At 40.8% G+C, this 15888-nt stretch overlaps 1 protein-coding gene across 2 annotated transcripts in view; it reads left to right on the top strand.

Annotated features, from left to right (window-relative positions):
- Nucleotides 1–13361, top strand: part of RSPH14 (radial spoke head 14 homolog) — a 55611-nt gene extending 42250 nt beyond the window's left edge. The window contains exons 4-6 of one of the 2 annotated variants that reach the window (XR_014949167.1): nt 8224–8432; nt 9611–9744; nt 10683–10816. Coding sequence is in view for 1 of the 2 variants with exons in the window: in XM_015878223.3 (XP_015733709.2) it covers nt 8224–8449; nt 9611–9744; nt 10683–10924 (602 nt within the window). In the remaining variant the exon portion in view is untranslated. Of the gene's footprint in view, nt 1–8223; nt 8450–9610; nt 9745–10682 lie in introns of both variants that reach the window. The other variant, XM_015878223.3, reaches the window with a different exon arrangement.
- The last annotated feature ends 2527 nt before the right edge of the window (nt 13362–15888 follow it).

Below are 15888 nucleotides of genomic sequence, written 5' to 3' on the forward strand. Positions count from 1 at the left end.
CTTGCCACTGAAGCCAAGAGTAGAAAAACAGGCATTAAATCCAGCAGCTGGTGGACAGCTGCTTGGAGGATTGCCTGGAGCCCTGACAGATACACTGGCTTTCCTGTGCACTTAACTTTGCACAGCAGGACAGACCTCACTTTTCACAAGCTTTGTGATGGGTACCTTTCCTCCCTGAGAGGAAAGCTACCATGACATCACAAAATAAGAGGTGTGTACTGATTTGTAAAGGAGCCATCCTTTCTTCATTATTAAGGGTAAAGGAATGAAGGGGGACAGGGGGGTAACAACACTTTGGTCTTTCACCCAGTAAATCTTGAAGTGCTGACAGAGTCATTGAGATCAAAATACGTAGATCCTCAGGGAACAACATCCGCAAGGTGCAATTAGAGATTAACAAAGATTATTTTAGCAAATAAATTTTCAACAAGAAAACAAAAAGAACCAGTGCTGGATGTCGCAGCTCTGAGCAACAGGCTGCTGCTTATCCCTGGGAGAGCTGTCTTTCTTCTCCTGTTTCCCAATGTGAAGGTTTTCCACTCAGTATAAATGATAACATGTTCATGGAAGCAACCAGCTGGAAGGAGGTCTCTCCCACCTGGGGATCCCTGGGAGGCATTTAGGTCTTATTTATTTCTTGCAATAGCAAACCAATAGAAAGAAAGAATGTCTTGCAAATATTTTTGGTTTTTTTTTCACTGCTAATCATGCCAGCTGAAGAAGCATCGAACTGGGGGCTTACAAGAATTACACATGTATTTCTACTAGGTTCACATTTCTTTCTATCCTTTACAGATGATAGCTTTGCTTCATGTGGGAACCATAAGCTATAACTACAATTCCAGCAGCATTATGATTTGTCCCTTGTATTATTTTGTAATGTATGATGAGGAGGAATAAGAAACCGCTAGCTTAGAAAAAAAGACTGAAGATTTTGTTTGGGGACAGAAAGGTAATTTTGCAAAGCACAGAAGTGGAGCTGTGGGCATTCTGGCAGCTTTACTATGGGGACCTCAGATGCCAGAATGGTTCTGTAAAAAATTGGCAGACTGCAGGCAGGTTTAAGTAATAAAGCTTAGTTAATTGCACACCTTTTTTTTATGTTAGGCCTGTGGCTAATTTTGTATCTACGTGAAGATACTGCATATCTCAGCTGCAACTGCGGTCACTTACAAAGTGCAGAGCAGATGTACGCAGCAGTGGGCTTGGCCATCTGTAACTGCTCAGTGCCTCTTGATTTGAAGCAGTCTTAGACAGAGGAGTGAAAACCTACACAAAAGACAGTTTGGCCTAAGACTGCTTTAGTGATAAACTAATAGTGAAATGAGTAAATGCAGCTTCTGATTATTTTTTAATTCACTGCCCTATTTTAAGAGAGAGTTCTTGCTCTGTCACTGACATGCATAGGATGGGTTCAAATAATAAATGAACTAACTGGGTGATGAAGTCAATGACATGGGAAAGCACACTGTGCTACCCTTACCTCAACTGATTGAATCAAGTATTTCAATTAATGATATTTTCAGAATTAGTTATAACGGTGTTATTTTAAAAAAAAGTTATATTAAAACGGCAGGAATTTTTATCAGTTGATGAAATAGTTGTTGGTATCTAATAACTGCAGCCAATACGACTTCCTGTTTCTGCTTAAGGTCTTGGTGCTTTAAATTCTGTATATAATGTTCTTAAATATAAGTGTATTAGTAGCACTAGGGAAATGCATATGTCTGACCTTGCATGTTTCCAGAAGTTTGACTTAATATTTTAGTCTGCCTTAAGTAACAGGTTAGTTTCACTGCTGTGGTCTGGGTTCAACTGCACTGAATGTTCTAGAAATGAATGATAAAAATGTTGTTTTACAAGAACACCTTCATTCATTCACTTGGAAATCCTCTTTCAGGAATGCATTTCTGGTTACAAAACATTTACTGTTAAGTTCTGTTCCCATCTGATAGATCCCTTTAAGCCAACCTCTGTGATTACAGCTCACTGGAGGAATTGGGCTCTCAACCCAAGACCAAAATTTACTGGGGATCACTTTGGATCACAGATCATCCCAAGGACAGTCCATGCCTTGGCAGCTTCATATTCAATTGAGACAAGAATTTTTCCCTCTTGGTGATAAAATAAGCACTAAAAACGTGGAAAGCCCTGTTGTAGAACCTCACCCAGAACAGAATATATTTTCATTGAGTAGTGTAAGTAGTTTTCCTTGGGAACATGGCTTTCCACAGAAAAGGTGGAATCTGCAAAGCAGCAGGACTGTGTGGGAAGCAGAGACTTATCTGCCTTCCAAGCAGCTCCACTCACATTGTGCAGCCATCTGGGCCCCAGGTCTAACTGAGCCATGTTTCTTCCACTTTCATTTTGAACTGAGCTGCCAGGACAGAGCATATGAAGCAGAAAAGGACCTCACCTGCCTACAGTGCTGTATGCTTCTTCTTGTAAAGACTGTATTAGGTTCAACCATTCAGTTGTGCTCATCCTGGCATGAGCGTATGCAGTGTGAACTGTAGGATAAAATTAACTTACAGCAGCTTTGCCAGCATGCCAGATCAGCAAATACAGCCAGGGGATTTGTCAGTGCTACAATTTCTCCAGTTTATTCTTTGACATTTTCTACCAGCTCAATTTTAAATGGAGCAAAAAATAAGACAAAATTCATACCCTTCTAAGAGTGAAAAAAATCTGAAAATGTACATGTATATATGAGGCTGAACTAAGGCTCCATTTAACTTCAGCCTCTTCTCTTCCCTCACTAGTTGTAGTCAAACACAAAGGCCACAGGTACTCATTTTGCTGCCTTCTGCAAAGGATTTAATTCATAATTAATTGTGACATCAGCAGCCTATTGCAGCCACACATCTCTTTTAGTCTCATCCTACCTTTCCTATTCCTGAGCAGTAGACAAGAAGGGAAAAATTTGGCCTGGGGAAGCTGAATCTGGGTAACACTCATGGCTGAAGCTCCAATTCTAGGGAGCCACTATCTGAAGTCTTTAATTTCATCTCTCAGTAATTGAATTGAGGACATTGGAGCAAGTAGCACATATGCCAGACTGTTTTCCTTCCTTCTTGTGTTTTGGCAAAGTCTCCCCTGTGGAGGAAATTAATAAATTTCAGGATGACATTTCCTTCTTCAGCCAAAAGAAAAGGAAAAAAAAACCTCAAGATTATTTTCAGTCTTTAATTTTAACATATATATATACATTATAACATTCCTGAATAAAGGAAATGTACTTTGTCAGAGAAGAAAAGGTAGGAAAATTCCCTAATTTGTGCAATTGATATGCATTAGTGGACTAACAGTACTTATAGCTAGGACATTTTTTATAAGCCAACTTTGCTTAATTACTTCTATTTCACCATCATTTTGACTGTTTCCTTTCTTCTGTATGTTAAGGTATGAATACTGCTTTATTAAATGAAGGAAAAATTGCTTTAATTTTGGAAGCTACCTTCTGATACGCTACAAATGGTCAGTGATCCATGGATTATGAGTTATGCACTACTACACCAGGGAGTGTATCTCTTACCCCTACAGCTGTTTTGGTGAACTTCACTAAAGGACCAGAAACTGACATCCATCAGAATTAAGGGTGCCTGCCTTAGTGTTTGACTTTACCCTGTCAGGATCACAACACTAGGATCTCCCCACCGCTGTGTGCTGGGTGCATTGATGGCACAGCACCACGCAGCATTTGCTGGTCTGACTGTGCCTGGTTCTGCTCCTCTCTTCACTTTCTACTTCTTCCTGTGTTGCAATGCTGTTACTAAGCATTTCAGATAGTTGTCTGGACATCTCAAAGAGACAGCTGAGATATTAGCACAACATATAGAATCTGTATTTATGTATTTCACTGTAGTCCTGCATTTTACATCACTTTCTGGCTATGCTTCGTATTAAAACAAACATTAAAATCGCTTTGAGTTGAAAACCGACATTTGTGTTGAAAAGGATTTGTAATGTGATTTAATTGCTTTATGTAATTGAAAAACAAAACAAAGCATCGCAGTTATGTGCTATAAATGATTCGTGTCTTCTAAAGAATTTAATTTGTTTACATGCCCTGCAGCCACACCAAGAGAACAGAATAAATGGCAGCGCCTCTTTGGGTCTGTTTGAAAAAAGAGTTGGGAATGGGAGAATGAGAGTGGCCAGAGGGCTGTGAGAAGGAAGAGACGAGCGCTGAGATAAAAAGTAGCCCAAGGGAAGATTACAAGTCCTCAGAAAAAGAAATCAATAATGGTGTTAACTATGCAGCTGCAGATACAACTATTTGTATTTTGAAAACTTTCTCCTCTTGTTCTTCACTACATGCAGTATATCTGGAATGCTCTCTGCAGCAGATGAATCACTTTTGAAAGGGCAGCATCTAAATGAAAATTTAAGGCACTGAAGATGCCAGGATAGTACAGGAGCACTACAAACACCACCTTACCTTCTTTTCCCATTGCTTGTTCAGTGCGATGTAAAATCTGAGACTGCTGTAATCCACAAGTAACTCAAACAACTTTCCACTCATGCCATCTCCTTTCTCCTTTTTACCTCCATAGACCTTTCACCTTTTGACTCCCCTAGGAAACAATGATGAATTTCCACCTGGAAATTTCAGGCTCGGTGTTAGATAGCCTCTTTTTTTGTCTGTTACTGATGGCCTTTTCCTCCCCACCCTCTGAGACTCCTGACAAGGTCAAACAATCTATCTTTGTTTCTATGTTTATATCCGGGAAGCTCCATCTGGTAGCACAACAGCATTTCAGATAGGACAGTCTGATAAAAACTGTAGATAAGAAAGATCCCCAGCCTGTTAAATAAAAGATATTAAGAGAAATGAAAACAGTGCTCACAGAAAATAAGTACCCTCCAGCTAATTCAGGGGTTCTGACCACAGAATACACACTACTAATGGCTCCACAGAATATAAGCTATCCTAGGCTATGCTCCGTACATCAGCTTGCTGACCTATTGAAAGAGGAAGACATAAAGTATCTTTGTTATATATTTTGCACTCAAGAATGTAGTGCAACAGCAAAGGCTGGCACCATAAGCACACATGAAGTGAAAATGCACTGGCTGAGTCAAAGGAAGTCAATAAACATTAGCTGGAAAGAAGAAGTTCAAGGGCCAATGAAAGCAGTCATGTGTAGTTGAATATATTAATTGAATATATTAGAAGATAAGTGAAAAACTCAAACACAAAGATGTGAAACCAAAATGCTAGGAGTTATTAAGGGGAATGTGGTGAAATAGCAGCCAAGGGAATCAGCAAGGAAGGCCTGAGAAGGAGGGAAGTGCAGGAAAGGAGGAAATGAAATCACAGATGTTGGGTATAAAAATGCCTATTAAATACTCAAAGGCAAATGTAAGAATAGTAACGGAAACCTCTCTGGAAAAGAAAAAAGATTAGCTATGAGCACGAGAAATGTAAAAGAATGCTATAGCAATAGCAAAAGTAGAAAACTAAAGCAAGCAATAGTTTCTTTGGGCTCAAGCTAGAACACTGACCACTCAGTGCAAGAGTCAGTGTTTGCTTATGGAATTAGATGATTGTTGTATGACACTGACTCCAGAAAAATTAGTGTCAATGTGAATTACAGCTACCTGTTGTTCTGGAAGTTCAAGCTTCCATTCTTTGCTACTCTTGTTTCCAATCAATATGTTATTTTATCTGGAAATGATGAAATTATATTAAGATATAGTCCAGATATAGTTTGGGGTTGAAAATACCACTGATCAACTGGAAAGCACCTAATTAAACAAACAGTCACTTGAAAGAGGGAATATTATATAAGTCTTATTACCTCTGAGCTACTCATCTTCCTCTGGAACTGTACCACCAAATTTTGAGTTTCTATTTCCACAGCATCCTACAGCGTGTCAGCAGTGATGTGAGCAGTCTGGGTATCTCCATTTCAAGCAAAAAGACCATGTCGCTTCTGTTCATGGGAGAAGCTTTAGAAGTTGGTTATAAAAGCTCTTTTATTCCACGGGCTGTTCCAAAAGAGCATTGGGAAACTTGGCTAACCCGGCTGTGGATATGATTTAGAGTCACCTGGGACTGCTCTGAGCTGTCTGCATGGGAGCAGCCTCTGGCAGGGTCCCTGCTGCTATGACTGTAAGACATGGAGATTCCTGGCCAAATCTTTGCTTTGCCCAACCCAACCACAGCCCTTCTATAACTATTGTTCATAGTGCAAACCCCAACAGTCCTTGTCAGGAGGGTTAATACAGAGAGATGCGCACACCTTGCTTCCTTCCTGAGACCTCCCTTAGCCTCTCTCACCAGAACAGTATTGCAGATTTCCTTTATGACACCTTTCCATGGGGACAGTTTGAATGGGCTGTAGCTGATCTCTGAATTTTCTTCTTTTCATTTCTCCAAGGAAAATACACCGTTGGGGTTCTCTATTATGAAAATGACATCTCTCTATAGTAACACACACAGCCATAGCTGCAAAAGTAACATCTTTCTCACTTTCCTTCCCCACTTTGGAAGTACAAGGAAAAATCCTAATCTTTACACTGTTATCAGCATTCAAAGTGAATTTTCTGAATCTGTTTCTCCTTATTATTTTGAATTCTCATAGGAACTGACCTGCACATGTAGCACAGACAGTAAAAGCTGTAATAATACCCCTTATAGGCATTTTAATTTTTTTTTTTTATTATTATTATTTTGTATTTTCGTTAGTAAAGTAGATGCTAGAAAGTAACATAAGGAATTAACGTCATCAAAACCTCAGTAATACATACAACAGAGTAAACTCTAGATTAGATCAAGAATCGTGTTCTTTTTCTCTGGCTGTCAAACAGAGATTTCTCCTGAGTGCTATCAAAGACCAGTAAAATCTCTTTCTCACTTTCCTTTTATCTCTAACTGAGGACACTCATTTGCAAACACCTTTATGACTCTTACACACAAAACTTCCTTATCTAACTCAATGTGCATCACTTCAAAAGGAGGCACATTTCTCCTGGCAACCAGAGCAGCAGCCTTAGCAACAAGACAGCTGGAGAATTTTATTTTCACATAGTTAATTCTGGACAGTATGTTCTGTTTCTGCTTTCCCATGTCATTGCTCTTGCAGTGTTGATTTAGTATTGTGCAAGAAACAGTACAAGTCAGTCACTGGTGCACCGCAGAGACATCACTTGAAAAGCAGCAGATGATCTTTATACCTATGATGCTGCTTCCTCTAAGAAATGGTGTAAGAGTAATGGCTGATGGAAAGCTCAAAATGTGAATTTCACCCATGACAGAATTACTACAAAGAAACGTGTGAGGAAGCTGATGGTTTCCAAAACCTCAACTTCCCCCCACAGAAACAGTAACAGAGAATGATATTAAAATATTAGCTCTACAGGCCCACATCACAGAATCACAGAATTACCCGGGTTGGAAGGGACCTCAAGGATCATGTAGTTCCAACCCCCCTGCCTAGCAGGGCCACCAAACATACGCCTTTACTAGATCACGGCCTGTCATAGCATTTGGTGGTGCTGAGAACAGTTTGGAAGGTTGTTATGAAGTAATTTATGCTGATTTTCTTAGCAAGAATAATTTGGGGAGGAAAGTTAAAGAAGGTGGAAGTGAAAACATCAGAGCAATTTGGGGTATTACTTGGGCTAGTGTCTTACAGAACTGCTGGGTTGTCAGCACCCTCAGTCAAGCTAGAGAGCTCTCAGTTTCTAGTAGGATCAGAATAGTTCTACTTTATTGTGTCCAACATACATTTATATACCATTCACTTCAAACAAGAAAACCCCATTCTCCTACCAGTGCCTCTAATCAGTTAAATGCCCCTGGCTCCTTCCAAACAACAGTGATAAAGGGAGAAAGGTTTCTTAAAAGTAACAGGGTTAACAATGCCTATCAAAAGAACCTCCTGTCTACCCTCAGGTGCAAACAGACACTGCTGGCTCTTTGCCTCACACACTGGTCCCCCGAGGTTTCACAGTGATGGGGTCTATCTAAGAGTCTGATAAGCTCTTTGGTGACTCGCTTGCAGTTACATCTTCCCCCACGCTGGGGGTGCTCAATAAGAAAGCAATGCTATGATGGCACTTATCAACAGACTGCTATTATGATATTTTTCCTGTCCTAATCCTGAATGTGTGTAAGGAAATGAGTTATCATATATTTTAATCTTATTAAAAAACAGAATTTACAGGTAGAAATAATAAATGCACTCACACCTTCACCTGAGTCTCCTCCTGCAGGGGCTGCTGATATTCTGCACGCCAGTTTGGTTCCTTTACTCGTACTCAAATTGAAGACTGAGCCGGATGAAATCCAGGAACTGATCCTGGGCACACTCTCCAACTGTCTGCGCATAGAGGTTTCTGAAGAACTGGCAGCTGATGCCATCACCATTCTGAAGGAAAAGCTGAAACATCCCTCAGCAACCATCAGAAGCAAAGCGGCTCAGGTCATTTTAGAAATTGGGTAATGAAAACCTATAGTACTTAACCCAAGAAAGAAATACTAATTTAATGACTGAATCAAGTCCACTAGTGGGACAATGTTATTCCACCGTACACTGAAGGTGGTACATTTCACAAGTAATATCAGCCTGTAAGAACATGCAGACAGAAGACTTCTTGAAGCCACAACTGCTACAGATCTCTCAGAAAGCAGGAGCTGAGATGAGAAGTCATTCCTTCTCCTATTTGTCCTTCTGTATTAGCAATGAAATCAGGTCTTTTCCTGCTACAGAACTTTTAGGAAGAAAAGCTTGCATGAGAAATCATGAACAAACAGGTAGAGGAGAAGCTCCCTTACTTTACAACTGCTTCCTCAAAAAAATTAAAGGTTTTTATATTAACTTTGTATATTAAGCTGGGTGAAAGGCCACTGTCTGACAATCACAAATAGAAGGGCTCAATGGATGTGTAGTTTAAAGAGGTCTGCGCATCATATTGTTTACAAAATAATTGGCACAAAAAGCTTCTTAACTTCCCTTAACAGAATGAGGCTTTAGAGACAGAGACAGTAGATACAGTGAGTGATAGAAAAAAGTCAGGAATTGACCTGCAGCACAGACATCCTCTGCTTTCTACACTGCTGCAACAGCAGGACAACATTAAATATCCCCCACACTAAAGAGGATGGAAAGAAAGAGAGAATTGACCTAGGATAAGAATTCCTTGCAGGCCACAGGAGTTGTTTAATCTGTGTAGGATTCAACAACCAGGTTTCCAACTAACCACCATTAAGACTACCAGAACTGCTTTCTGAATCCTGTTCCTTGCTGCAGATTCCTTGCAACTTTCTATGTTCTAAAACAGTAAAAAAAAATCCAAACACCACCCAAAAATAGCCCAAAAATTGTTAAATGTTCACATGTAGGTTAATATGATACAGTCAGTGATGGATCAGCAAGGAGACTTAACAGACTCCAAGTATGAACAGACATCCCTCTCTCTTTGGCCGCAGTGCTTGCCATCTGTCTAACAGTTGGAACATTTTTGACTCCAAAGAGAACAGTGCAGCCCTGCTGTCAGGAAACAGAGCACTGCTGCAGGGGGTCAGGCATGGGGAGCAGCTGTGGGTGGTGGCACGGTTAGCAGACATCAATAAAGCATCTTAACTATCTCTTCTACACAGAACCCACCCAGAGGGAAAAAGCAAAGCGTGTGAAGAGGTCATTCCACTACTGGTGAGCCTGTTAGAAGATGCGGATCCTGAAGTCCAAGCTAGTGCAGCAGGAGCACTGATGTTTGCTACCATTAAACCTAAGGGTGAGAGAAAGAAATGGGTCTGTTGGGCTGCTTTTTAGAAATCCAGTTTTAAGTTTACATAAAAACAAAATCTATGCCCCCGTCCCCAACCCCACAAATCCTCAGTCTCTAACAGCATGAAATCTGTATAAGAGTTTGTAAGATTAGGATGTTTCTTTACACCTGTCTAAGAACAGCTGCTGATACCACTGTGTCTAGAAACTGCAGTGTATTCCATATTTCATTTTCCTGAAGTAGGTAAAAGAATTGCCACTGCTGTGCCATGTCCATCCAGAGTGCTGCACCAACATTTCCTGTACACACACAGAGATCCAGATACCTGGAGCTGCTCAGAATCACCTGCCCTACTGAGAACCACTTCCTGGAAACCTTTTTTATGGTTAGAGGCAGCTTCTCACAACTAAGCAAGGAGAAAATATTAGTAATGCTTGTTGTTGTCTCAAGTAAGCTACAAGACACTGAAAATACTACCTGCTAAATGTTCAGTGTGATCAGAGAATAATTAGAATTAAAATAACAGTGGTTGTGTTCCAATCCTCCCCTGTAACTGTCGCTCCTGGCTTCCTAAAACAGCACAGGCAAAGATCCATGTGTTTGAAATGTCTGTAAAAATAAAAGAATGGAGGATGTTCTTAAGGGCATCTAATCCCCCCCAAAACAGTTGATCCTATCATTTGGTACCTCATACCTCCTTAGATGCTGTAATGGAATAACAACATACAAGGCATATGATGTTTACTAAGAAAGGTCTTTTTCCATACAAATAAGCAGCTAGCTGGCAGCCAGCTCAGGGCTGGAAAAGCAAAGCATGTCCTGCATCACACTGCACACTCTGGGGTGTTCAAAGCTGTAACTAGGCAGGAAGTCAAGAGCAGCAGTTCAAAATCTCGTTGATTATACGTAATAATACATTTTAAAGACAGCTTATTTTTCTACAGGGAGATGCTTAGCCCTGCGTGCTGAAGCCATTCCACGGTTACTGAAGCTGGTTGCTAAGGAAAACAGCAAAGCCCGTCTGAATGCAATCAAAACCCTCACTATGTTGGCAGAAGTAGGTGAGGGTCGCAAGAAGCTCCTGGAACGTATAGACGTGTTTCAACAGTGCCAGAGGGACCCCAGCGAGGCAGTGAAAAGAGCCGCCAAAATTGCCATCAAAGTCATCCAATGGAAACCTGTCTGAAGAGGTGGCATTGCACAGAGATCTATTGCCCTCTGTTGTTGCACAATTATACATGACATCCAAAAGCAAAACTCTATTGTTCTTTTCTTCCAAAAATTCATTTGTCAACAGCTTTGTATCTGTGTTATGGGTCACAAGGAAAGCAATGGGGAAACAGAAAAGCTGGCAAGTCTGACATTCTCCACTAGGAGTTATCTCCTGGGATACCATGCCAAGATTTTCCTGAGATATAAGAAACTGACTCTTCTGAGTTTTTAATACACATATGTTATATGTATAACCTCAGCCTGTCGGGCACCAATCTTTAATCATATTAAAAAGAAAGGTTCATAATTAGCCTCTTGTTCACACTAAGAAAATGACCTAACAAAAGGAGTTCATAGGAGTTCTATTGCAAGCGTACGATGAGCACAGGATTAGAACCATTTAGAGCATCACTGCTGATAAAGTGATGGCAACGTCACAGACTTTTCTGGGGTTACACCAGGTAACACTGCAGGGGGGACAGAGACCCTGATGGGGGAGGCTGTTTAGTCAGAGTGAGGAAGAAATATGCCTCTACATCTGTGCTATTACCTGGTACTTTGTACTTTTATACAGCTGTGGTCTGTCCTCTGATGAAGAAAATCAACAAAATGGAGGTTTTGTGCCAGAATGGAGGAGTTCTACTATTGCGGCTCATTTTAAAGGGATGGGAATAGGTCAAGAGGAAAGTCAATCCTGTACAGTTTAGTCCAAGAAGAGTTCAGATGTTCCTTCCATTAGTGTTCTGTGATTTACAGCTGTCTGAGCAGAGAGATGAGGAGGTAAACGAAACAGAACTGAAAATGTCAGTTCCCTTCTTAAAAAAATAATGCATTTTTCTCCTTTTTCCCCACTTTTTTTCTAATTCAGTGGGTTTTGGTTGGTTTTTTTTTTTTCAAAATAACTTTATAGAATTGAATATAACATCCAAAGTTCAAGCTGTCTAGAGGAAGCTTATTCAACAAGACATAAATTGCCTGAAGGAAATATAAGGCAGTTTCTGATTTTAGAGCTGATGAGCAGTTGAAACTGGGGAAGTTCAGTAGCAATTAATTACCATACATTCAAGGTAGATCACAACTGATACTGCACATTTCTCTGTATTTGCTAGTGTGTAACATAAGAACCATCCACAGAAGGCCTGGCTGGATAAATCCTGCCCACTAGAAGTGTTCAAGACAAGAATCACTGTTAAGCTGACCTGACTTCACAGGAAATCCCACATTTCCACTCAGGTTTTGCTGTTAATTGGTGTTCTTCTTAGATAGAAGTTACCATGGCTAAAAAGAATCTGTGCCATCTGCACAGAAGGGGTTGTTTGTCAGGCTGTACTTCCACTGCAGGAGCCCAGTGTTCCTCCCACTGTAAAGCACAATCTCATACTAGAAACTGTAGGTGTGATTAAAGTTAAAAGATTTTTCTTCCATAGTGTAACCAGAGGGAGAATTTCCTCTCCTACAAAGACGTGATTTAAAAGCATTGAATCAGATGGATTCATTCCCTCTGGGCAGGGCCTTGCGGAGGCTCTGCCTTTTCAGCACACTTTATGTGTACGTAAGGCACTCACATGTAATAGATATTGATGCCTGAGTGCATCCAGTTCAATAAGAGAGAGACAGGCAGCTTAATAACAGCGAAACCATTCAGTAAAGGACAGGGGAACAAGAGAGAACAGTAGTTTCACCTACATTTACAAAGCTGCTGCAGGAAAACGCAGTAACAATCATTCCAGCTCAAGCATCTGTCACAACCTTCCCCCTGTAATTCAGGTATCACATTTCAGCAAGTTAGCAAAATAATTATCTTGCTCAGATGTAGGAATAGGACCATCCAGACAGAACTGCTGTGACAAGAGGAAACTTAGCTGACTTGGACCTTAAGTACCATATCTGAGCATCTCCCTGATAGCTGCTTTAAAGGACAACATGAGCTGTTTCCAAATAAGACTCTGGCATGGCGTCTGTGCCTTGTCTTACATACACACACAGTACAAGAGCTGAGCTCTGGGGTGAGAGCGTCAGCCTTTCTCTGAATCTCCCTGCCTAGACAGCGACTAGAAGGCAGAATACAAGCTTACAGCTCTGAGACAGAAGTAAGGAAATAAAGCAACCATTGAAAAAGATTTTAAAATAGAGAAGTGAGTGAAAAACCTGAAATATTCAGATTTACACAGAAGGTGTTTGGAAGGGAAAAACAAACCAACAGAAGTCTCATGGCATGAACAGAAATCATTAGGTAAAAAAGAATTGAGTAGAGAGTACACAGAACATGGCTGGAATTTTTAGGTTCTGAACTCTCAGTATTTTCACTTCTTGTTAAAACTTTCTTTGTATAATTTAACATATTATCACTTAATGACTACTCTTATCTAAAATTAAAAAAAAAAATAAAAAATCCTTATGATTAAGAATTTACTTTCTCCTCTGAGGTACATTGCTTATTGAAACTAAAAGAGAACAGGATGTACTGACGTTATATGCATTATAAAGCCAAAGCATCTATTGATCTTAGCAATGCTTTTACTTCTGTCAGTCGTTGTTTAATTGCTGAGTATTTCCTTGTCCTTAAGGCAGAGCACAAAAAGAAAAATGCATATGAAAATTCTTCTACAAGTGACATTCTGGTGAAATGAAATGGTCATCTATAACAGCAAGTGCAATGGTAGGAACAGTCTCATATTCCCTATGAATTTCCTCAGCAAGACGGTGCTGCTGATGGTACACGATCCTAAATGGACAATCCAGAGAATAGGATTTTTAGGATCATTCCAACCTATATTCCATGATTCCACATCATGGTTTTAGTCCTAGGCTTGTGTGTCGTGTTCCTACCACATGAGGAGCACAGGGCTACCCACAGTAACTTCCCACTTTGAGATGAGCCAACAGCCCTTGGTTTGCAAGGCCTGGCAATTAATTGGCACTCCAGACATCACCAAAATGATCGGCTGGATAAAAGAAATAAAGCAACATGACTAACAAACACTTTCCCTTTGTACTGACCGAACTTCCAGTCAATTATACTCAATAATAAAGTTGCAACAGACTCAGTCACCCAAATGCTAACTATCCTTTTGTATTGCTTCATACATATTACAAACACTTCAATTAACACGTTAGGATCTGGCACTGTTACACACTGTAATTAAAATCATTGCTTTGAAAGAACACTGTGCACACAGCCAGTTTTTAGCACTTTCTGCTCCACAGTGTTCTACACTATGACAACATCAGCACCTCAGCTGATTTTATCATCAATGGAAAATGATTAGCCTTTCTGGGTCGAAGCCAACAATGATTAAGGCCCAGATATAATTAATATGGTCCTGGGTCGATACTGGAATTAATTCACTTGCACCCTGCGCAGATCAAGCTTTCAAGTCAGCTGCCTGACATCTCCCAGTGACACCAGCAGGAGAACAGACACATCAATGGGAAGTGAGATCCTCTTTCACAAGCCCTGTGCACAGCAACCCAAACAGGTACAGCTCATTTCTAATGCAAAGCTTAATGTTATTCTTCTCCTAGCAGCTTCCAAGAGGTAAAGAATATTATGTCTCTTTGTTCTTGCAAACACAGACTCACTGACCTGTCCTCATTTGGTTTTGAAAGTCCAGGAGCTGGAAACCATTCTGCTCTCATACAAATCCTGTCCTGGGAAATATCAGCTTTTAAACCATCCCAGTTCCAAAGCAGGGAGTACTTTTGCTTCACACCAATTCACTTTCTAATTAAAAACAAGCATAGAAAAAAAAACCAGAATCAAATTCAGTTTCAAGACGCTAAGTGAGATTTCTTCCTACAGACCAAGTACAGAGTTCAAGTGCTTATACTACAAGTAAAAACACTACACAGATTAAGGGTGGGCTCGTACCTACCTGAGCTGGAGGCTCTTCCTGGTGCCCCAAGGCCAGCAGGGAGCTGCTGGCTGTAGCACACACAGCTGCTCGGACCCTGAGCACTGCCAGGTGAGCACCACAGCACCAGGGGAACCCTTCTGCAGCTTGATGTGGTAGGTAACAAGAAGATTGAGTGTTCCTCAGGAGGAAAACAATCTGACCCGTTTTATTAATACCAAGGGCAATAACCTCAGGCACTAGTGCTGGTTATGCAGTCTTTCATTGGGTAGATATTGGAATGAGTCAAGTTGTTCTTTACGTTCCCTAGAACAGCCCTGAAAAACACGCTGCATAGAAGATGCCATGAATCACCAAGTAAAGAAAATAGTTTGGTTCAGAATTGCTCATCTCTCTTATCCACGTACTGCCTGCCCTCTGCTGTTCCACGTGTGACACCACCTGCCGGGCTAAGCAGGGTTAGCTCAATGCTGAGCCATTCCCTCACATCTCACTGCCTTGCAGTAACACTGAGCATCCAGAACACGGAGAAAGAACATTAATCTTTTTGGAGGAAAAAATAAAATAAAAAAGGAGCAGCCTGTCCTCAAAACAACTCACCTGTGACCCTGCTGAGTGACTGCCTTTCCCCAGGAGCAGTGGATTCAATACCCCTCCAATCAGCCTTTCAGAGCAGACACAGCTCTGCACTCTAAACACCAACCACCACTTCACCTCTGCTCTTCACTGTTGTGCCAGTTTTACTTCATTTAAATTATTCCTCATTTTGGCAGTGGAAAAAGTGACCCGTGCAGGTGCAAGGCTTGTTAGTGATGGCAGCTGCTGACATTCCTGGGTCCAGGACAATCACCTGTGCTGAGAGAACTCAGCCTTGTGCTCTGTGCCTCAATGTCTGCAGCACAGACTTCCTGGTCAAAACCAAGCAGTGATTACTGCACCTGTATTCCGAGTTAAGCCACAGACCTGAGCTCCCTCTTTAACTGCTTCACACCAATGCATGAGCTTTTGCCATGACAAAGCTGGAAAAAAAACCCAAATTCTGAGCTCTAAGAAGAGTGTCCTTATAACCAGAATAGTTAACACT

The sequence above is a fragment of the Coturnix japonica genome, chromosome 9, assembly GCF_054131305.1.
Source record: "Coturnix japonica strain WE chromosome 9, WE-NBRP24, whole genome shotgun sequence".
In the NCBI taxonomy this organism is placed as follows: Eukaryota; Metazoa; Chordata; class Aves; order Galliformes; family Phasianidae; genus Coturnix; species Coturnix japonica.